This window comes from Hyla sarda, chromosome 2 (genome assembly GCF_029499605.1).
Source record: "Hyla sarda isolate aHylSar1 chromosome 2, aHylSar1.hap1, whole genome shotgun sequence".
Taxonomy (NCBI): domain Eukaryota; kingdom Metazoa; phylum Chordata; class Amphibia; order Anura; family Hylidae; genus Hyla; species Hyla sarda.
In genome coordinates this window covers 513,124,954-513,148,648 of record NC_079190.1, presented here as the reverse complement: position 1 = coordinate 513,148,648, position 23,695 = coordinate 513,124,954, and the positions used below count along the sequence as shown (strand labels likewise).

Sequence of the window (23,695 nt, the reverse complement as noted above, 5' to 3'; positions counted from 1 at the left end):
TGGGGGGGGGTGTAATGTATGGGGGGGGGTGTAATGTATGGGGGGGGTATAATTGGTGTAATGTATGGGGGGGGGTGTAATGTATGGGGGGGTGTAATGTATGTATGGGGGGGTATTATTGGTGTAATGTATGTATGGGGGGGTATTATTGGTGTAATGTATGTATGGGGGGGTATTATTGGTGTAATGTATAGGGGGGTATAATTGGTGTAATGTATGGGGGGGTATAATTGGTGTAATGTATGGGGGGGTATAATTGGTGTAGTATGTATGGGGGGTATAATTGGTGTAATGTATGGGGGGGGTATAATTGGTGTAATGTAGGGGGTATAAATTGTAACAACTGTACAACAGATTTCTAAAGTGGTGAACCATTCTCTCTCTGTACAATGGCATCGCATCTGTCCGGCATTTCCCAGTCCTACAGCGCCATCTGTTTCCTTCCAGCACAGTTTCATCTATATGTGGTCAATGTGAGGAAGTGGTTATTCCTAGGTCAGCTGACTTCCTGTGACCTACAGGATGACATCATCACCTATCAGAGCCTTCCTGCTATCGCCTCCTCCCAGCTCTATCTGTATGCTGCTACTTTGATTTTTTTTTGTGTGGGTCAGACTGGTGATCACATGACCCAGTTACAGCAAGGAAATGCATGCATTCAGCTCTGTTGGATTAAAACCAATGGTGTTACAGGACAAGTTATTGTGCATGTGCATGTACATGATGAGATGAACAACTGACCACCCCCACTTTTTTTTTTTTGCATTGCTCTTCCCTTTCAGGACGTGGTGCTGGAGCTGGAGTTTGAGGGTGTGAAGGAGAAGTTCACGATGGTCCAAGTGTGGCCTGTGAGAACGGTCCGTCCGGTGACCGAGAAACTACCGGCGAATCACCCGCTGCTGACCGGCCAGAGAGTGCTGGATGCTCTGTTCCCGTGAGTACTTTAATGGGCACTTTCACTTAAAGGGGTATTCCAGGAAAATTATTTTTTCCTTTTATCAACTGGCTCCATAAAGTTAAACAGATTTGTAAATTACTTCTATTAAAAAAAAAATCTTAATCCTTCCAATAATTATCAGCTGCTGAAGTTAAGTAGTTGTTTTCTGTCTGGCAACAGTGCTCTCTGCTGACACCTCTGCTTGTCTCAGGAACTGCACAGAGTAGAAGAGGTTTGCTATGGGGATTTGCTTCTATACTGGGCAGTTCCCGAGACACGTGTCATCAGAGAGCACTTAGACAGAAAAGAACAACTCAACTTCAGAAGCTCATAAGTACTGAAAGGATTAAGATTTTATCAATAGAAGTAATTTACAAATCTGTTTAACTTTCTGGAGCCAGTTGATATATATAAAAAAGTTTTTTCCTGGAAAAAACAAAAAAAAACCTGTGTTGATTCTGAGCGATTGCAAAACTGCAACTCCCAGCATGCCCGGACAGCCTTCGGCTGGCCGGGCATGCTGGGAGTTGTAGTTTTGCAACAGCAGGAGGTACCCTGGTTGGGAAACCATTTTTTTGGCCTTTTCACAGTTGAGGGTTAAAGGGGTATTCCATGAAAAAACTGACAAACAGATTTGTAAATTACTTCTATGAAAAAAATCTTAATCCTTCCAGTACCTATCAGCTGCTGAAGTTGAGTTGTTCTTTCTGTCTGACAGCAGTGCTCTCTGTGGACACCTCTGTCTGTCTCAGGAACTGTCCAGAGCAGGATAGGTTTGCTATGGGGATTTGCTCCTTCTCTGGACAGTTCATGAAACAGACAGAGGTGTCAGCAGAGAGCACTGTGGTCAGACAGAAAAGAACAACTCAACTTCAGCAGCTGATAAGTACTGGAAGAATTAAGATTTTTGAACAGAAGTCATTTATAAATATGTTTAACTTTCTGGAGCCAGTTGATATGGAAACATTTTTTTATTTTTTTACTGGAATACCCCTTTTAAGTATATGTTTATCTTGGCACTCTTCACTGATACATTGTAACAAACGATCAGGATAGAAGAAAGAGGAGAAAGAGAGACGCACTACAGAGGCGTCAATGTCAACCCCATTGGGATTGTGATCATGTGATGTGTGATTCCCTCCCCAGGTGTGTACAGGGCGGCACTACTGCCATCCCGGGGGCTTTTGGTTGCGGTAAGACTGTGATCTCACAATCCTTGTCCAAGTACTCGAACAGTGATGTCATCATCTATGTCGGATGCGGAGAAAGAGGAAACGAGATGTCTGAAGTACTGAGGGACTTTCCTGAGGTGAGAGCCCTGCACACATTATATTACTTATCCTGTATTATACTCCAGAGCTGTACTCACTATTCTGCTGGTGAGGTCACTGTGTACATACATTACATTACTTATCCTGTACTGATCCTGAGTTATATCCTGTATTATACTCCAGAGCTGTACTCACTATTCTGCTGGTGAGGTCACTGTGTACATACATTACATTACTTATCCTGTACTGATCCTGAGTTATATCCTGTATTATACTCCAGAGCTGTACTCACTATTCTGCTGGTGAGGTCACTGTGTACATACATTACATTACTTATCCTGTACTGATCCTGAGTTATATCCTGTATTATACTCCAGAGCTGTACTCACTATTCTGCTGGTGAGGTCACTGTGTACATACATTACATTACTTATCCTGCACTGATCCTGAGTTATATCCTGTATTATACTCCAGAGCTGTACTCACTATTCTGCTGGTGAGGTCACTGTGTACATACATTACATTACTTATCCTGTACTGATCCTGAGTTATATCCTGTATTATACCCCAGAGCTGTACTCACTATTCTGCTGGTGAGGTCACTGTGTACATACATTACATTACTTATCCTGCACTGATCCTGAGTTATATCCTGTATTATACTCCAGAGCTGTACTCACTATTCTGCTGGTGAGGTCACTGTGTACATACATTACATTACTTATCCTGCACTGATCCTGAGTTATATCCTGTATTATACTCCAGAGCTGTACTCACTATTCTGCTGGTGAGATCACTGTGTACATACATTACATTACTTATCCTGTACTGATCCTGAGTTATATCCTGTATTATACTCCAGAACTGTACTCACTATTCTGCTGGTGAGGTCACTGTGTATATACATTACATTACTTATCCTGTACTGATCCTGAGTTATATTCTGTATTATACTCCAGAGCTGTACTCACTATTCTGCTGGTGGGGTCACTGTGTACATACATTACATTACTTATCCTGTACTGATCCTGAGTGTTATCCTGTATTATACTCCAGAGCTGCACTCACTATTCTGTTGGTGAGGTTACTGTGTACATACATTACATTACTTATCCTGTACTGATCCTGAGTTATATCCTGTATTATACTCCAGAGCTGTACTCACTATTCTGCTGGTGAGGTCACTGTGTACATACATTACTTATCCTGTACTGATCCTGAGTTATATCCTGTATTATACTCCAGAGCTGCACTCACTATTCTGCTGGTGAGGTCACTGTGTACATACATTACATTACTTATCCTGTACTGATCCTGAGTTATATCCTGTATTATACTCCAGAGCTGTACTCACTATTCTGCTGGTAGGGTCACTGTGTACTTACATTACATTACTTATCCTGTACTGATCCTGAGTTATATCCTGTATTATACTCCAGAGCTGTACTCACTATTCTGCTGGTGAGGTCACTGTGTACATACATTACATTACTTATCCTGTACTGATCCTGAGTTATATCCTGTATTATACTCCAGAGCTGTACTCACTATTCTGCTGGTGAGGTCACTGTGTACATACATTACATTACTTATCCTGTACTGATCCTGAGTTATATCCTGTATTATACTCCAGAGCTGTACTCACTATTCTGCTGGTGAGGTCACTGTGTACATACATTACATTACTTATCCTGTACTGATCCTGAGTTATATCCTGTATTATACTCCAGAGCTGTACTCACTATTCTGCTGGTGAGGTCACTGTGTACATACATTACTTATCCTGTACTGATCATGAGTTATATCCTGTATTATACTCCAGAGCTGCACTCACTATTCTGCTGGTGAGGTCACTGTGTACATACATTACATTACTTATCCTGTACTGATCCTGAGTTATATCCTGCATTATACTCCAGAGCTGTACTCACTATTCTGCTGGTGGGGTCACTGTGTACATACATTACATTACTTATCCTGTACTGATCCTGAGTTATATCCTGTATTATACTCCAGAGCTGTACTCACTATTCTGCTGGGGAGGTCACTGTGTACATACATTACTTATCCTGTACTGATCCTGAATTATATCCTGTATTATACTCCAGAGCTGCGCTCACTATTCTGCTGGTGGAGTCAGTCTTGGTGTCTCAGGTCAGCATAGTCTTATGGAGTCGTCCTCCGTTACCCTGTGCACTCGTTTTGACCTCACACCCGTTATGGCTCGGGCCGCACTCTCCCATATGTGCAGCTGTTTTTCTTGGCCCAGTCGGACATCTTTATTTTGGCGGTTTGTGGCTGCAGCGTTACATATTGGTTTTTTATTATATTTTACTATAACCTCCTCTGCTTTGTGTTCCAGCTGACTATGGAGGTGGACGGTAAAGTGGAAAGCATCATGAAGAGAACCTCCCTGGTCGCCAACACATCCAACATGCCTGTGGCCGCCAGAGAAGCCTCTATTTACACTGGTGAGGACATGGAAGCCCCCCGCTCTGTCGCCCCCCGCTGGTCATGTAGATATTGACTGTGTCCGCTTTGTCGCCTGCAGGAATCACACTTTCAGAATATTTCCGAGACATGGGCTACAACGTCAGTATGATGGCCGACTCCACCTCCCGATGGGCCGAGGCGCTCAGAGAAATCTCTGGACGTTTGGCAGAAATGCCTGCTGGTGAGTGTCTGTACCAGGAGGGGGCAGCGTAACAAGACTTAAACCTGTGGGATCATTGGCTTTCTCAGAGATCAGCGGTGCCAGATATGTCTGGCAGCTGCTGATCTCCTAGATTGATGAAAAGTTTCTCAAACTGCAATCTACCTATGCCTGTGGTTTCCAACCAGTGTGCCTCCAGCTGTTGTAAAACTACAACTACCAGCATGCTTGGAATTGTAGTTTTGCAACAGCTGGAGGCACACTGTTAGGGAAACCCTGTAATTGGTGCCTCTTATCCCTGATACCTGAACCCACCCTAAAAATCTCCAAACCATTGTGTCTGTAGTTCTTGCAAAGCTACAACTCCCAGCATGCTTGGACATCCGACGGCTGTCCGGGCAATGCTGGGAGTTGTAGCCTTGCAATAGCTGGAGGCACCCTGTTTGGGAAACTCTGATCTACACTGTAAACGGCGCCTCCTCTCCCTGATACCTAAACCCTCCTCTAAAAAAAATACTCCAGACCAGTGCGCCTCCAGCTGTTGCCGAACTACAACTGCCAGGATGCTTGGAGTTGTAGTTTTGCAACATCTGGAGGCACACCATTTGGGAAACTGTAATCTACGCTCTGAACATCGCCTCTTATCCCTGATACCTGAACCATCCTAAAAAACTCCAAACCAGTGTGTCTCTAGCTCTTGCAAAACTACAACTTCCAGCATGCCCGGACAGCTGACGGCTGTCCGGGCAATGCTGGGAGTTGTAGTCTTGCAACAGCTGGGGCACCCTGTTTGGGGAAACTCTGATCTACACTGTAAATGGCGCCGCCTCTCCCTAATACCTGAACCCTCCTAAAAAAATTAAAAAAACACAAAAAACTAAAAACCAGTGCGCCTCCAGCTGTTGCCAAACTAAAACTGCCAGGATGCTTGGAGTTGTAGTCTTGCAACAGCTGGGGCACCCTGTTTGGGGAAACTCTGATCTACACTGTAAATGGCGCCTCCTCTCCCGAATACCTGAACCCTCCTAAAAAAATTAAAAAAACACAAAAAACTAAAAACCAGTGCGCCTCCAGCTGTTGCCGAACTAAAACTGCCAGGATGCTTGGAGTTGTAGTTTTGCAACAGCTGGAGGCACACTGTTTGGGAAACTCCGATCTACGCTGTAAACGGCGCCTCCTATCCCTGATACCTGAACCCTCCTAAAAAAAACTCCAACCCGGTGTGCCTCCAGCTGTTGCAAAACTACACCTCTCAGCATGCCCGGACAGCCGTTGGCTGTCCGGGCATGCTGGGAGTTGTAGTTTTACAACAGCTGGAGGCACATTATTTGGGGAACCCTGAACTATGTACATGGTGTCCTCGATATCATCTTTTCCCTGCTTTCTTCCCATACAGACAGCGGTTACCCGGCCTACCTCGGCGCACGCTTGGCCTCTTTCTATGAGCGAGCCGGACGGGTGAAGTGTCTGGGAAACCCCGAGAGGGAAGGCAGCGTCAGCATTGTGGGGGCGTAAGTATGACGAGCGGTCAGCTGAGGAAGGGGAACATGTCGGCCATTATTGATAGGTGTCCAGTCTGCGGCCCTACAGCTGTTTGCTATCAAGGCATGCTGGGAGTTGTAGTTTTGCAACAGCTGGAGGGCCGCAGGTTGAACACCAGGGTCCTATAGCAAGTGTCCCCTCTGCTCAAAACATGAGCCCCATTGTCACAGTGAACAGTCTTAACCCCTTAATGACCAAGCCCATTTTCACCTTAAGGACCAGGCCAATTTTATTTTTGCGTCTTCGTTTTTTCCTCCTCTCCTTCTAAAATCCATAACTCCTTTATATTTCCATGTACCGACCAATATGAGGTTTTGTTTTTTGCATGACCAATTGCACTTTGTAATGAAACCTCTCATTTTACCATAAAATGTACGGCGAACCCCAAAACTTTTTTGGGAGGGGTTTGTTTTCACACAGTACAATTTATGGTAAAAATGACATATGTTCTTTATTCTGTGGGTCAATACGATTATAATGATCCCCATGGTTACATACTTTAAGATTTTTGTACCGCTTAAAAAAAACTAAAACTTTTTGTACAAAATCAGTAATCTAAAATCTAAAATTTTGACCACCTATAACTTTTTCATTTTTCCGTATATAGGGCGGTATGAGGGCTCATTTTTTCCGCCGTCATCTGTACTTTTTTTTTTAGATACCACATTTGCATATATAAAACTTTTAGATAATTTAATTTTTTTTTTTAAATAAAATGTGACAAAAAAGCAGCATTTTTGGACTTTTTTTATTTTTTACGTTTACGCCATTCACCGTACGGGATCATTAACATTCTATTTTGATAGTTCGGATATTTACGCACGCAGCGATACCAAATAGGTTTATAAAAAAAAAAAAAAAAAAAAAAAATGTATGCTTTTTGGGGGTAAAATAGAGAAAAACTGTCAATTTTCATTTTTATTGGGGGAGGGGATTTTTCACTTTTTTTTTACTTTTTATTTTTACATTTTTCACCTTTTTTTTTTTTTTTTTTTTTTACACTTTTTATGTTCCCGTAGGAGACTATCTATAGCAATCCATTGATTGCTAATACTGTGTAGTGTTATGTATAGGACACAGCACTGATCAGTATTATCGGTGATCTTCTGCTCTGTTCTGCTCGATCTCAGACCAGAGCAAAAGACCCGTGGAGACGGCCGGAGGCAGGTGAGGGGACCTCTGGCCGCCATGCTGGATGATCGGATCGCTGCGGCAGCGCTGCGGCAGCGCTGCGGCCCATCCAATCAAAGTACCGCAATGCCGCAGATGCCATGATCTGTATTAATCACGGCATCTGAGAGGTTAATGGCGGACATCTGCTCGATCGCAGATGTCAGCCATTACGGGCGGGTCCCGTTCCGATGCTCACGGTCATATACCGGACATAACTGTACGTCCTGGTGCGGGAAGTCTCGCCAAACCAGGACGTACATTTACGTCCATGGTCGTTAAAGGGGACTTCGGTGAAAAAAAACCTACTTATTTTGTTTTAAATCAACTGGTGCCAGAAACTTAATCAGATTTGTAAATTACTTCTATTTCAAAATCTTTATCCTTCCAGTACTTATCAGCTGCTGTATACTACACAGGAAGTTATTTTCTTTTTTAATTTCTTTCCAGTTTGACCACAGTGCTCTCTGCTGACACCTCTGTCCATGTCAGGAACTGTCCGGAGCAGGATAGGTTTGCTATGTGGATTTGCTCCTTCTCTGGACAGTTCCTGACATGGCAGAGAGCACTGTGGTCAGACAGAAAAGAAATTCAAAAAGAAAAGAACTTCCTCTGTAGTATACAGCAGCTGATAAGTACTGGAAGAATTAAGATTTTTTAAATAGAAGTAATTTTCAAATTTGTTTAACTTTCTAGCACCAATTGATTAAAAAATATTTTTTTTTCCAGTGGAGTACCCCTTTAACCCCTTAACGACGCAGGACGTATATTTACGTCCTGCGCCGGCTCCCGCGATATGAAGCGGGATCGCGCCGCGATCCCGCATCATATCGCGTGGGTCCCGGCGCTAATCAACGGCCGGGACCCGCGGCTAATACCACACATCGCCGATCGCGGCGATGTGCGGTATTAACCCTTTAGAAGCGGCGGTCAAAGCTGACCGCCGCTTCTAAAGTGAAACTGAAAGTATCCCGGCTGCTCAGTCGGGCTGTTCGGGACCGCTGCGGTGAAATCGCGGCGTCCCGAACAGCTGATCGGACACCGGGAGGGCTCTTACCTGCCTCCTCGGTGTCCGATCGACGAATGACTGCTCCATGCCTGAGATCCAGGCAGGAGCAGTCAAGCGCCGATAATGCTGATCACAGGCGTGTTAAGACATGCCTGTGATCAGGATGAGAGATCAGTGTGTGCAGTGTTATAGGTCCCTATGGGATAACAATGATCAGTATAAGAGATCAGTGTGTGCAGTGTTATAGGTCCCTATGGGATAATAATGATCAGTATAAGAGATCAGTGTGTGCAGTGTTATAGGTCCCTATGGGATAACAATGATTAGTATAAGAGATCAGTGTGTGCAGTGTTATAGGTCCCTATGGGAGCTATAACACTGCAAAAAAAAAGTTAAAAAAAAGTGTTAATAAAGGTCATTTAACCCCTTCCCTAATAAAAGTTTGAATCACCCCCCTTTTCCCATAATAAAAATAAAACAGTGTAAAAAAAAAAAAAATAAACATATGTGGTATCGCCGCGTGCGTAAATGTCCGAACTATAAAAATATATCATTAATTAAGCCGTACGGTCAATGGCGTACGCGCAAAAAAATTCCAAAGTCCAAAAAAGCGTATTTTGGTAACTTTTTATAACATTAAAAAATGAATAAAAAGTGATAAAAAAGTCAGATCAAAACAAAAATCATACCAATAAAAACTTCAGATCACGGCGCAAAAAATGAGTCCTCATACCGCCCCGTACGTGGAAAAATAAAAAAGTTATAGGGGTCAGAAGATGACATTTTTAAACGTATAAATTTTCCTGCATGTAGATTTTTTCCAGAAGTGCGACAAAATCAAACCTTTATAAGTAGGGGATCATTTTAACCGTATGGACCTACAGAATAATGATAAGGTGTAATTTTTACCGAAATATGCACTGCGTAGAAACGGAAGCCCCCAAAAGTTACAAAATGGCGTTTTTTTTTTCAATTTTGTCGCACAATGATTTTTTTTTTCCGTTTCGCCGTGCATTTTTGGGTAAAATGACTAATGTCACTGCAAAGTAGAATTGGCGACGCAAAAAATAAGCCATAATATGGATTTTTAGGTGGAAAATTGAAAGGGTTATGATTTTTTAAAGGTAAGGAGGAAAAAACGAAAGTGCAAAAACGGAAAAACCCTGAGTCCTTAAGGGGTTAAAGACTAATTCTGTATACTAAGACTGTATACCTTTATAACATTTACCCCACCAATCAGAAATGTTGCATTTCCCATGGGTCTTATGTTTTCTTGATGGGTCGGGCCTCTTCGATAGGATCCAGGTTTCCTGATTGGTCGGTGTTTCCAGTTTCCATTTACGAGACAGTTTTGCCATATTTTATGAATATCTTTAGTCGGATCACCCCATTAACCTCTTAATAGCCGCCAAAATGTCTTTTTACGGCATGTAGAGGGTTAAACTACTGGGATCCGGCTGATGTTGCAGACAGGTGCCGGCTGCTATATACAGCCGACACCCACCGCGTGCTCTATATTTATATAGTATTTGCAGTAGAAGGAGGGAGAGACCGCACCACTATATCACGGAAAATCCTGCAGTGAGGTCACTGGTAGGAACGGTGGCAGCAGTACATGGATGCTGTCCGGGCATGCTGGGAGTTGTAGTTTTGCTACAGCTGGGGGTACTTTGGTTGGGATCAAATAATACTAATAATTTTTTTTTTAAATGGCGGCTCATAGAAGGCGAGGTGTTACTCTCAAGTGAAGGTATAAAAAAATAAAAATAATTATATATTGGTATGGGTAAATTTTTAAACAAGTTAGGAAGCCAATGCCACATAATAGACTTAAAGGGGTACTCCACTGGAAAAATATTTTCTTTTAAGTCAATTGGTGCCAGAAAGTTAAACAGATCTGTAAATGACTTCTATTAAAAAATCATAATCCTTCCAGTACTAATCAGCTGAAGTTCTTTTCTTTTTGAATTTCCTTTCTGTCTGACCACAGTGCTCTCTGCTGACTCCTCTGTCCATGTCAGGAATTGTCCGGAGCAGGATAGATTTGCTATGGGGATTTCCTTCTACTCTGGACAGTCCCTGACATGGACAGAGGTGTCAGCAGAGAGCACTGTGGTCAGACAGAAAGGAAATTAAAAAAGAAAAGAACTTCCTGTGGAGCATACAGCAGCTGATAAGTACTGGAAGGATTAAGATTTTTTTAATAGAAGTAATTTACAAATCTGTTTAACTTTCTGGCACAAGTTGATTGAAAAAAAAAAAAAGTTTTCCAGCAGCGTACCCCTTTAATATTCTGCAGCGGCCGGGATCTTAAGAGTTAAGTGCGGTCGATCTGGTAGTCTGCGCCAGATCACACATGGTGAATTTGAGGTTCTGCCAATGTTCTCTCTCCGGCGGCCAAAAGAAACTGAACTACGCCAGAGTCAGAGGTGCGAAAAAACCCGTCCGCCCCCGGCCCCCTCCATCACGCTCCCCTATGTTGGCGCCTTTCATTGCCGACTATGGGATATAGAGTATTATAAGCCATTTTATTAAATCCTCAAACCCCCAAACACAGACATTCCAGTGGATGACGAGGCTTTAGCTTATATCACAAATGCACCATAACTCACAAGTGACCATCACGGGGTTGTATGAGATCAAAAGTGTCTGATTTTTTTAAAATATTTTTATGTTAAAAAAAAAAAGAAAAAAAAGAGATCCACACATCCATACACTGGTATTGCAGCTCAGCCCCATTTGTTTACATTTTGCAGTACAGATCACGGCATCTACGACAGTGCGGTACTTTGGATGATCGGATCGCCCCACAGCGCTGCCGCGACGATCCGATCATCCAGCATGGCGGCCGGAGGTCTCCTCACCTGCCTCCGCTGCCTTCCACAGGTCTTCAGCTCTGGTCTGCGATCGAGCTGAACACTGAACAGTATTAGCAATCGCTATAAATAGTCCCCTATGGGCGAAGTGTAAAAATAAAAGTAAAAAATATGTGAAAAACACTTTCCCCTAATAAAAATGTAAATTGTACCATTTTCCCTTTTACCCCCAAAAAGTGTAAAAAAAATAAAAATAAAATATTTTATATACATATTTGGTATCGCCGCGTGAGTAAATATCCGAACTATTAAAATAAAATGTTAATGATCCCGTACGGTGAACGGCGTGAATGTAAAAACAAAAAAGTCCAAAATAGCTGCTTTTTATAACATTTTATTCCCCCCAAAAAATTAATAAAAAAATTTATTAAAAGTTTTATATAAACAAATATGGTATCAATAAAAAGTACAGATCACGCCGCAAAAAATGAGCCCTCATACCGCCGCTTATACGGAAAAATGAAAAGGTTATAGGTCTTCAAAATAGGGGGATTTTAAACGTACTAATTTGGTTAAACAGTTTGCGATTTTTTTTTTTTTTTTTTTTAAGCACAACAGTAATAGAAAAGTATATTATCATGGGGATCATTTTAATCGTATAGACCCAAAGAATAAAGAATACATGTCATTTTTACCTTCCAAAATTTGCTAAATTGCGGTTTTCTTTTAAATTTCCCCACACAAATAGCATTTTTTTGGTTGCACCGTACATTTTATGGTAAAGTGAGTGATGGCATTACAATGGACAACTGGTCGCGCAAAAAACAAGCCCTCATACTGATCTGTGGGTGAAAATATAAAAGTTATGATTTTTTGAAGGCGAGGAGGAAAAAACGAAAACTTAAAAATAAAATTGTCCTTAAGGCCCAAATGGGCTGAGTCCTTAAGGGATTAAAAAGTTAGATTTTTTTTTTAAAGTAGTATAATAGTAAAGCATGTAAACATAGGTTTCATTTTAATCGTATCATTTAATTGTTTGACAGAATAAAGAAAACATATCAGTTATTACCGTAAAGTGCGTTTCATAATAACAAACCCTCCAAAAGTTGCAATATTGTGTTTTTTCTTTTCAATTTCCCCCCCAGAATAATATTTTTCCGGTTGCGCCGTACATTTTATGGTAAAATAAAAGGTGTCATTATAAAGTAAAATTGGTCATGCAAAAAATAAGCCTCATATGGGTATATAGGTGGAAGAATAAAAAAGTTACGGTTTTTAGAGGGGAAGAAGTTAAAAATGAAAACGCAAAAAGGAAACTGGCCAGGTCCTAAGGGACTATTACATATAATCTTTCGATTGCAAACACTGAACAATGCTGGTCTATAGAACAGCATTGATCAGTATTAGAGATGAGCGAACTTACAGTAAATTCGATTCGTCACGAACTTCTCTGCTCGGCAGTTGATGACTTTTCCTGCATAAATTAGTTCAGCTTTCAGGTGCTCCGGTGGGCTGGAAAAGGTGGATACATTCCTAGGAAAGAGTCTCCTAGGACTGTATCCACCTTTTCCAGCCCATCGGAGCACCTGAAAGCTGAACTAATTTATGCAGGAAAAGTCATCAACTGCCGAGCAGAGAAGTTCGTGACGAATCGAATTTACTGTAAGTTCACTCATCTCTAATCAGTATTATCGGTGCTCCATTACTACAGGCTGCTCAGCCAGACTAGAATAGCAGAGCGGCGATCATAGGGCGTGGAGGCAGGTGAGTGCTGTCTATATTATCAGTGCTCCCATCTGACATCACGTAGGCAGGAAAGAACCCTCTGGATGGCATCTTAGCTGTTCGAGACTTCTGCTGTGAGTTGGCAGGGTCCCAATCAGCTGAGACAAAGAACCAGGAACTATATTTTACCACTTTTAGACACTGCGATCAACTTCGATTGACAGCCGAGCCTGACTTTCAGTGTATTCGGAGGTTCGGCAGCCTGAGAGTTTTGGGCATTATAACATTTGAGTTATTTCTGTCTTTAATACATTACACTATAAATAGATATACCGGTAGGTGGTGGAGACATAGGAAACCTATTCATGTCCTGCTTTTTTGTGTGTTTCAATTCTAGTGTGTCGCCACCTGGTGGAGACTTCTCAGATCCTGTCACCTCTGCCACCCTGGGTATTGTACAGGTAATGTATATTTCTCATTCTTGCATGCTTCCTCAGCTGACTCGGCACACACAACAGAATCTCCTGGGTATGTCTATGGGATGCAGCAGTGCTGTGTGCACATAGTCCAGTGTATTCCTATGAGGTGCAGCAGTGCTGCGTGCATATAGTCCAGTGTATTCCTATGAGGTGCAGCAGTGTTGCGTGCACATAGTCCAGTGTATTCCTATGAGATGCAGCAGTGATATGTGCACATAGTTCAGTGTATTCCTATGAGATGCAGCAGTGCTGTGTGCACATAGTCCAGTGTATTCCTATGAGATGTAGCAGTGCTGTGTGCACATAGTCCAGTGTATTCCTATGAGATGCAGCAGTGATATGTGCACATAGTCCAGTGTATTCCTATGAGATGCAGCAGTGATATATGCACATAGTCCAGTGTATTCCTATGAGGTGCAGCAGTGCAGTGCGCACATAATCCAGTGTATTCCTATGAGATGCAGCAGTGCTGTGTGCACATAGTCCAGTGTATTCCTATGAGATGCAGCAGTGATATGTGCACATAGTCCAGTGTATTCCTATGAGATGCAGCAGTGATATGTGCACATAGTCCAGTGTATTCCTATGAGAGTGCAGCAGTACTGTGTGCACATAGTCCAGTGTATTCCTATGAGATGCAGCAGTGCTGTGTGCACATAGTCCAGTGTATTCCTATGAGATGTAGCAGTGCTGTGTGCACATAGTCCAGTGTATTCCTATGAGATGCAGTAGTGCTGTGTATTCCTATGAGATGCAGCAGTACTGTGTGCACAGAGTCCAGTGTATTCCTATGAGATGCAGCAGTGCTGTGTGCACAGTCCAGTGTATTCCTATAAGATGCAGCAGTACTGTGTGCAAATAGTCCAGTGTATTCCTATGAGATGCAGCAGTGCTGTGTGCACATAGTCCAGTGTATTCCTATGAGATGCAGCAGTGCTGTGTGCACATAGTCCAGTGTATTCCTATGAGATGCAGCAGTGCTGTGTGCACATAGTCCAGTGTATTCCTATGAGATGCAGCAGTGCTGTGTGCACATAGTCCAGTGTATTCCTATGAGATGCAGTAGTGCTGTGTGCACATAGTCCAGTTTATTCCTATATGCCATAATTGACCAGCGTGTGCCTGATCCCTCCTTCCTGTGTGTGCAGGTCTTCTGGGGTTTGGATAAGAAGTTAGCTCAGAGGAAGCACTTCCCCTCTGTGAACTGGCTGATCAGCTACAGTAAGTACTCCAGGGCGCTGGACGAGTACTATGACAAACACTTCCCCGAGTTTGTGCCTCTCAGGACCAAAGCCAGGGAAATTCTGCAGGAAGAGGAGGACCTGGCTGAGATTGTCCAGCTGGTCGGGAAGGTAAGATGGACCCGAATCACTCATTTATCTACATGTGTGTGCTTGGTCTATTACAGACCTGATCACGGATGACAGATCAGACATGATCACGGATGACAGATCAGACATGATCACGGATGACAGATCAGACATGATCACGGATGACAGATCAGACATGATCACGGATGACAGATCAGACATGATCACGGATGACAGATCAGACATGATCACGGATGACAGATCAGACATGATCACGGATGACAGATCAGACATGATCACGGATGACAGATCAGACATGATCACGGATGACAGATCAGACATGATCACGGATGACAGATCAGACATGATCACGGATGACAGATCAGACATGATCACGGATGACAGATCAGACATGATCACGGATGACAGATCAGACATGATCACGGATGACAGATCAGACATGATCACGGATGACAGATCAGACATGATCACGGATGACAGATCAGACATGATCACGGATGACAGATCAGACATGATCACGGATGACACATCAGACATGATCACGGATGACACATCAGACATGATCACGGATGACACATCAGACATGATCACGGATGACACATCAGACATGATCACGGATGACAGATCAGACATGATCACGGATGACAGATCAGACATGATCACGGATGACAGATCAGACATGATCACGGATGACGGATCAGACATGATCACGGATGACGGATCAGACTTGATCACGGATGACGGATCAGACTTGATCACGGATGACGGATCAGACATGATCACGGATGACGGATCAGACTTGATCACGGATGACAGATCAGACTTGATCACGGATGACAGATCAGACATGATCACGGATGACAGATCAGACATGATCACGGATGACAGATCAGACATGATCACGGATGACAGATCACCTTCTACCATTCACCGCCCTCTGCTGCTTCATTTCAGGCTTCATTGGCAGAAACCGATAAGATCACTCTTGAGGTGGCCAAACTGTTAAAGGACGATTTCCTGCAGCAGAACGGCTACACCCCATATGACAGGTGAGAGGATGTCCGCCACCGCATATAACGCCCATCATACTGTACGTACCATACATATTGAGGTCTCTGCTGTCTACAGGGGTCTGGTTTACATGCACAATGTAATTGTTATGCAGGCGTGATGTGCATTCCATACAGCAAGGGTTGGAATACACATCACGCCTGCATAACAATTACATGTGCATGTAAACCAGACCCTGTAGACAGCAGAGACCTCAATATGGAAGTTGTTCCCAACATTTGGACTGAAGGGGTGGAAGTTGTCCCCAGCATTAGCACTGGAGAGTCACAAGTTGTCCCTGGCATTAGGACTGGAAGGTCAGACGTTGTCCCTGGCATTAGGACTGGAGGGGTGGAAGTTGTCCCCAGCATTTGGACTGGAGGGGTGGAAGTTGTCCCCAGCATTTGGACTGTAGGAGTGGAAGTTGTCCCCGGCATTAGGGCTGGAGGGTCAGAAGTTGTCCCCAGCATTAGGACTGGAGGGGTGGAAGTTGTCCCCAGCATTAGGACTGGAGGGGTGGAAGTTGTCCCCGGCATTAGGACTGGAGGGGTGGAAGTTGTCCCCGGCATTAGGACTGGAGGGGTGGAAGTTGTCCCCGGCATTAGGGCTGGAGGGGTGGAAGTTGTCCCCGGCATTAGGGCTGGAGGGTCAGAAGTTGTCCCCAGCGTTAGGGCTGGATGATTGGAAGTTGTCACCGCCATTAGAGCTGGAGGTTCGAAAGTTGTCCCCAGCATTAGGCCTGGAGGGTTGGATGTTGTCTCCCGCATTTGTGCTGGAGGGTCAGAAGTTGTCCCCGGCTTAAAGGAGATATGCAGTATAAAAAAAAAAATTAGATATGAGGTCCGGTTCCTCTGGTGCTGAAGGTCTTCTGGCTTCTTTTGGCTCAGAACGTCACGGAGCCGTCAGCGTATCCACCGGCCGCAGCGATGTCCCACCTCAGCTGATGATAGGCTGAGCGCACTGGCAGAACCCGGGCAGAGCTCCTTACATGACAGTTCACTGAGCCTATTACATGGCTGATGATACGCTGACGGCTCTGTGACGTTCTGAGCCTAAAGAAGCCAGAAGACCTTCAGCACCAGAGGAACCGGACCCGATATCTCCGCAACGGGGGAACATGGGAAGGGGAGTTAAAGTTTTATTTTTTTTTGGAGCCCGGGCACAGGGGAAGAACATTTTTCATTGTGCATATCTCCTTTAAGGTGTGGAGGGTCGGGAGTTGTCCTTTACGTTAGTGCTGTTGTTTCTGTTGCGGTCCCATTATTAACTTGTTCTCGTTCCTTTTTGTGCAGATTCCCTCCGATCTGATAATCGTTGCTATGTTTCCTTTTTCAGGTTCTGTCCTTTCTACAAGACGGTCGGCATACTCTACAACATGATCGCCTTCTACGACATGTCCCGCCGCGCCGTGGAGACCACGGCACAGAGTGACAACAAGATCACGTGGGCTATCATTAGGGAAAACATGGGAGAGATCCTGTACAGACTGACCTCCATGAAATTCAAGGTGAGAGTGATGCATGCTGGGTGATGAAGGGTTAGTTGGAGGAGGCTGTGGGGAGACCTGGATAAGACCTTGATGATTTCCCTGCTCCCAGGCGGCCTCACTTCTGTGCTGGTAGTCACAAGATCAGCAGCGCCATTTACTGTGAATGATTCCTTTTGTCCTGCGCAGCCTGTTATTACTGACGGGATGTAGCCTCCACCTCCTGCGCATGGCGCAAGGCTCCACCACGCTTCACCGATCTCTCCGCTCACGTTCTTTGTTTTTTCCCAGGACCCGGTGAAAGAAGGAGAAGCCAAGATTAAGGGCGACTATGCTCAGCTGCTGGAAGACATGCAGAACGCCTTCCGTAGTCTAGAAGACTAAGAGCCATAGAGGGCCGACCACCTGTCCACCACCCATCATCTCAGACCTCCAGCTGCTGCATCAAGACTGGGGCTCCCGTATATCTACTCTAGACACCAGACCACCCTCCCATGTGTAGTAGCCCCCTCTGCCCTCCTTCCTTCTCAGATAGCGTCCATTCCAGTGTGTAATTGGTGGTGTGTGTGTAGCTTTCATCCCATTGGTGCATTCTTATGGGAAAGTCTATGGAGCTGGGGGGGGGGGGGAGGAGGAGGGAGATGCTGCAACCTGGCAGCTAAGTTTTTTCTGTTAATCTACTTTCCACCGCTGCCGCATCCGGTGCCACTCCAGCTGTGCAGAAGTACAACTCCCAGCATGCTAGCAAGACTTCTGCTTTCGGAGCCTGCTAAGACTTTCGCAACAGCCAGAAAAGCCACCAGGTTTCACTCCAAAGCTCTGCACATTCCAAATGTCGTCAAAGGATTAGGTTTACCTAGCTGGGACTTGTAGTTCTTAAATAGGTATCCCCATTTGCACAGTAATCTGAGCCAGATTGCATGATCCCCCGGCCACATCTTGTGTCTTACCTCTTAATTCCAGATGTCGTCATACGTTCTTCTAGAACAGTGTTTTCACACCAGCCTTCGGCTGTCCGGGCATGCTAGGAGTTGTAGTTTTGCAACAGCTGGAGGCACCCTGGTTGGTAAACACTGGTCTTAGAATGTGAGCAACAGCGCCACCCCTGTCCACAGGTTGTGTTTGGTATTACAACCAAATCCAAGCTGTAAAGCAAAGCTCCACCTTCCAGAACCACTATCTAGACCAGTGTTTCCCAACCAGTGTGGCTCCAGCTGTTGCAAAACTACAACTCCCAGCATGCTTCAACAGCCTTCGGCTGTCTGGGAATGTAGGGAGTTGTAGTTTTGCAACAGCTGGAGGTGCCCTCTTTGGGAAACACTGGTCTAGAGTCTGAGAAACAGCGCCACCCATGTACTCAGGTTGTGTGCGGTATTACAATTTGGCTTCATTCACTTCAGTGGAACTGCAGTACCAAACACAACCTGAGGACAGGGGCTGGTGCTGTTTTTGTAAGATATCCCCTGTGTTTTGTAAGATATAGCCCTTTAAGCAATTCCTTAATATTTTTTCACTGTGGCTCTGAAGCAATGTTTCCCAACCAGTGTGCCTCCAGCTGTTGCAATACTCCAACTCCCAGCATGCCCGGACAGCCGTCAGCGGTCTGAGCTTGCTGGGAGTTGTAGTTTTGCAACAGCTGGAGGCCCACTGGTTGGGAGAACACTGCCATAAGCAATCAAGCAGGGGGGGGGGGAGAAATTGCAGTAGAATTATTAAGCAAGATTTCCATTCACAGACAGCCAGCAGAGATGTTGAAAACTGTAAGAACTGAAACATATTTAGAAAATTGCAGAACTTTTTTTTTGTTATTTAATTGGCAAAGAGGCAAAATGACGCATGTAGGGTGAGGACCTTAATCAGCTGATCAGCTCATATGAGCTCTACAGCGCCGTACATTCAATATTGGCCGTACCCGGTATTGCAGCTGAACCCATTGAAGTGAATGGAAGAGTTTCAGTTCCTGTCTGCGAATGGGAACCCACAAAGACAGTAGCCGCCCCACCCTCCTTTTTTTAATGCTCTAAATATTGTATACAGACATCGATACACGATACAATACCGTAGACTGTGTTATTATTCAGTTCTATCTAGGCCCTGTATGCAGTCAGCTCTTTAGCTCCCCCTAGTGTTGGCTGCAGGCAGCATTCTATCATGTGTCAACGTCTTGTTCAAACTATTTGGGACAGAGTCCGGGCCATTATATAAGCCACGTTATTAAATCTGCACTGAATTTTTTTAAGCTAAAAAACGCTAAAAGATGGCGATGGCGATATACTTTAAGGTCGCGGCCATATACGGCTTAACTAAAGCTAGAACCCCGATTTTGTATTTTTTTTTTTTACCCCGTGATTGAGTTGATGCAGTGGTCTCCATACTGCGGGCCTCCAGCTGTTGCAAAACTACAACTCCCAGCATGCCCGGACAGCCGTTGGCTGTCCGGGCATGCTGGGAGTTGTAGTTTTGCAACAGCTGGAGGTCCACGGTTTGGAGACCACTGTTATACAGAATATGGTACTGACAACCTATAGGGAAATTTGAACAAGTTGTCACGTGGCTGCTGACACGCTGAGGATCGTGGCCCAGTATATCTGCCCCCTCCACCTCTTCTCCTAAACCCCCCCCCCCCCCATACCTGGAGTAAATGCTGGTGAATTGTATGTGACGCCGCCCCCTATGTGTCCGCTCATTTGTCGTGTTCCCTCATCGCTCTTTGTCGTATAATCTGTCCTCGCCCCCTCCGCACAGATGCCTTTCTGCCCTATCTGCCCCAAAGGGTGGGGGGGAGGGGGGGGGGTGACTACCCCTTGATGCAAGATATGTAAAGATGATAGAGATGTGTATTTATTGTACTGTCGGCGGTCTCCTGCGGGGGGCGCCGCCGTGAGCAGCTCCTGGATCCTATTATTTTTCGTTGTTCTTGTTGTACGTGTTTTTTGCGCTTTTGTTCACTGTATTATTCGTTCCGTTTTCATTTTTCTTTTTTCCTTACAAAGAAGTTAAAAAAAAAGAGATTTAAAGACACAGTAACGCACTCGATGACTACGAACGATGACTTGAAATTTGTGTAAAGTTGTTTAAATTCTTAAGATTAAAATATAAATTTAAATGTAAAAAAAAAAAAAAAAAACTAAAAAATATGGAATTTTTATTGTTATGTGGGAAGTGGAAATTCCCAGCAGTACAGAGTATTTCAGGAGAGGAGTGTGCTGATCATGTGGGGGAGGTCACAGGGTGAGAGTTAGATAGTGGAGGAGCAGGGTCCACAGCAGTACAGAGTATTTCAGGAGAGGAGTGTGCTGATCATGTGGAGGGCACAGGGTGAGAGTTATATAGTGGAGGAGCAGGGTCCACAGCAGTACAGAGTATACAGGAGAGGAGTGTGCTGATCATGTTGAGGTCACAGGGTGAGAGTTATATAGTGGAGGAGCAGGGTCCACAGCAGTACAGAGTATTTCAGGAGAGGAGTGTACTGATCATGTGGAGGTCACAGGGTGAGAGTTATATAGTGGAGGAGCAGGGTCCACAGCAGTACAGAGTATACAGGAGAGGAGTGTGCTGATCATGTTGAGGTCACAGGGTGAGAGTTATATAGTGGAGGAGCAGGGTCCACAGCAGTACAGAGTATTTCAGGAGAGGAGTGTACTGATCATGTGGAGGTCACAGGGTGAGAGTTATATAGTGGAGGAGCAGGGTCCACAGCAGTACAGAGTATACAGGAGAGGAGTGTGCTGATCATGTGGAGGTCACAGGGTGAGAGTTATATAGTGGAGAAGCAGAGTCCACAGCAGTACAGAGTATACAGGAGAGGAGTGTGCTGATCATGTGGAGGTCACAGGGTGAGAGTTATATAGTGGAGGAGCAGGGTCCACAGCAGTACAGAGTATTTCAGGAGAGGAGTGTACTGATCATGTGGAGGTCACTGGGTGAGAGTTATATAGTGGAGGAGCAGGGTCCACAGCAGTACAGAGTATACAGGAGAGGAGTGTGCTGATCATGTGGAGGTCACAAGGTGAGAGTTAAATAGTGGAGGAGCAGGGTCCACAGCAGTACAGAGTATACAGGAGAGGAGTGTGCTGATCATGTGGGGGTCACAGGGGGAGAGTTATATAGTGGAGGAGCAGAATCCACAGCAGTATAGAGTATACAGGAGAGGAGTGTACTGGTCTTGTGGAGGTCACAAATTATATACTGGAAGGATAAAGGCCATTACAGCAGTACAGAGTATTTCAGGAGAGCAGTAAACTGGTATTGGCTTAGTTTAGTGTTTCCAAACCAGGGCACCATTATGGTTGGGAAACACTCTTAATTATCGTCTTCCTTTGCGCTGGAGGTTTCTTCACGTTTTCCTTGTTTTACGCTTTTCCTGATTTTCCGATCTTCTCTCGGCTCCTCGTGTGATGGAGACGACTGGATTTTCCATCAGTTTTCTTGGTAGACGATGAGAAACCTGATCCGGTGTGATCTTCATAAGAGCGTGGACTCCATCCAGATCGCATCCTGCGCCCGACCCTGGAGATGATGTCACATGTGCGAGATTTACCGCTGACCGCGTATCGTGGAATAAGCTGAGGTGTTTGGAATGAACCCGAGGCTCCGGAGATCCAAACACTTTTATTTCCAACTCAAACAGCCTGCAGCTGCTGCAGAACCTCATAATACACACCTCAGGTGCTGCAGAAACACATAATATATACCGCAGCTGTTGCAGAGCTTCATAATACCTCAGCTGCTGCAGAAACTCAATACACCCTGCAGCTGTTGCAGAACCTCATATTACACACCTCAGCTGCTGCAGAAACTCAACACACTGAAGCTGCTGCAGAACCTCATAATACATACCTCAGCTGCTGTAGAATCTTATAATATACACCGTAGCAGCTGAAGAACATCATAATACACACATCAGCTACTGCAAAACCTCATAATACACACCTCAGCTGCTTCAGAAACCCATACACACCGCAGCTCCTGCAGAACCTCATAATACACACCTCAGCTGCTGCATAACCTCATAATAGTAAAGTCAGCTGCTGCAGAACCTCATAATACACACCTCAGCTGCTGCAAAACTTCATATTACATGCCTGAGCTGCTGCAGAAACTCATTATACACCGCAGCTGCTGCAGAACCTCATATTACACACCTCAGCTGCTGCAGAACCGCATAATACACACTTCAGCTGCTGCAGAACCTCATATTATACACTGCAGCTGCTGCAGAACCTCATATTACACCCCTCAGCTGCTGCAGAAACTCAATACACTGCAGCTGCTGCAGAACCTCATAATACACCCCTCAGCTGCTGCAGAAATTTAAATACACTGCAGCAGCTGCAGAACCTCATAATGCACACCTCAGCTGCTGCAGAAACTTAAATACACTGCAGCTGCTGCAGAACCTCATAATACACACATCAGCTGCTGCAAAACCTCATAATACACACCTCAGCTGCTGCTGCAGAAACCCATACACACCGCAGCTGCTGCAGAACCTCATAATACACACCTCAGCTGCTGCAGAACCTCATAATACACACTGCAGCTGCCGCAGAACCTCATACTACACACCTCAGCTGCTGCAAAACTTCATATTACACGCCTCAGCTGCTGCAGAAACTCATTATACACCGCAGCTGCTGCAGAACCTCATATTACACACCTCAGCTGCTGCAGAAACTCATACTATACACCGTAGCAGCTGCTGCAGAACCGCATAATACACACCTCAGCTGCTGCAGAAACTCATATTATACACTGCAGCTGCTGCAGAACCTCATATTACACCCCTCAGCTGCTGCAGAAACTCAATACACTGCAGCTGCTGCAGAACCTCATAATACACACCTCAGCTGCTGCAGAAATTTAAATACACTGCAGCAGCTGCAGAACCTCATAATGCACACCTCAGCTGCTGCAGAAACTTAAATACACTGCAGCTGCTGCAGAACCTCATAATACACACATCAGCTGCTGCAAAACCTCATAATACACACCTCAGCTGCTGCTGCAGAAACCCATACACACCGCAGCTGCTGCAGAACCTCATAATACACACCTCAGCTGCTGCAGAACCTCATAATACACACTGCAGCTGCCGCAGAACCTCATGCTACACACCTCAGCTGCTGCAAAACTTCATATTACACGCCTCAGCTGCTGCAGAAACTCATTATACACCGCAGCTGCTGCAGAACCTCATATTACACACCTCAGCTGCTGCAGAAAC

General features: G+C 44.7%; 1 protein-coding gene across 1 annotated transcript; it reads left to right on the top strand.

Moving 5' to 3' along the window:
* Positions 1-782: 782 nt before the first annotated feature.
* ATP6V1A (ATPase H+ transporting V1 subunit A) lies at positions 783-20,613 on the top strand (the record flags this gene model as incomplete). The annotated part of the gene is given in 10 exon segments (XM_056559945.1): positions 783-934; positions 2,084-2,246; positions 4,571-4,679; positions 4,760-4,882; positions 6,258-6,372; positions 13,521-13,584; positions 14,751-14,954; positions 15,888-15,982; positions 17,319-17,490; positions 17,761-20,613. Coding segments are annotated over 10 exon segments (1,290 nt in total), but the record flags the coding sequence as incomplete, so codon positions are not given.
* Positions 20,614-23,695: the final 3,082 nt, after the last annotated feature.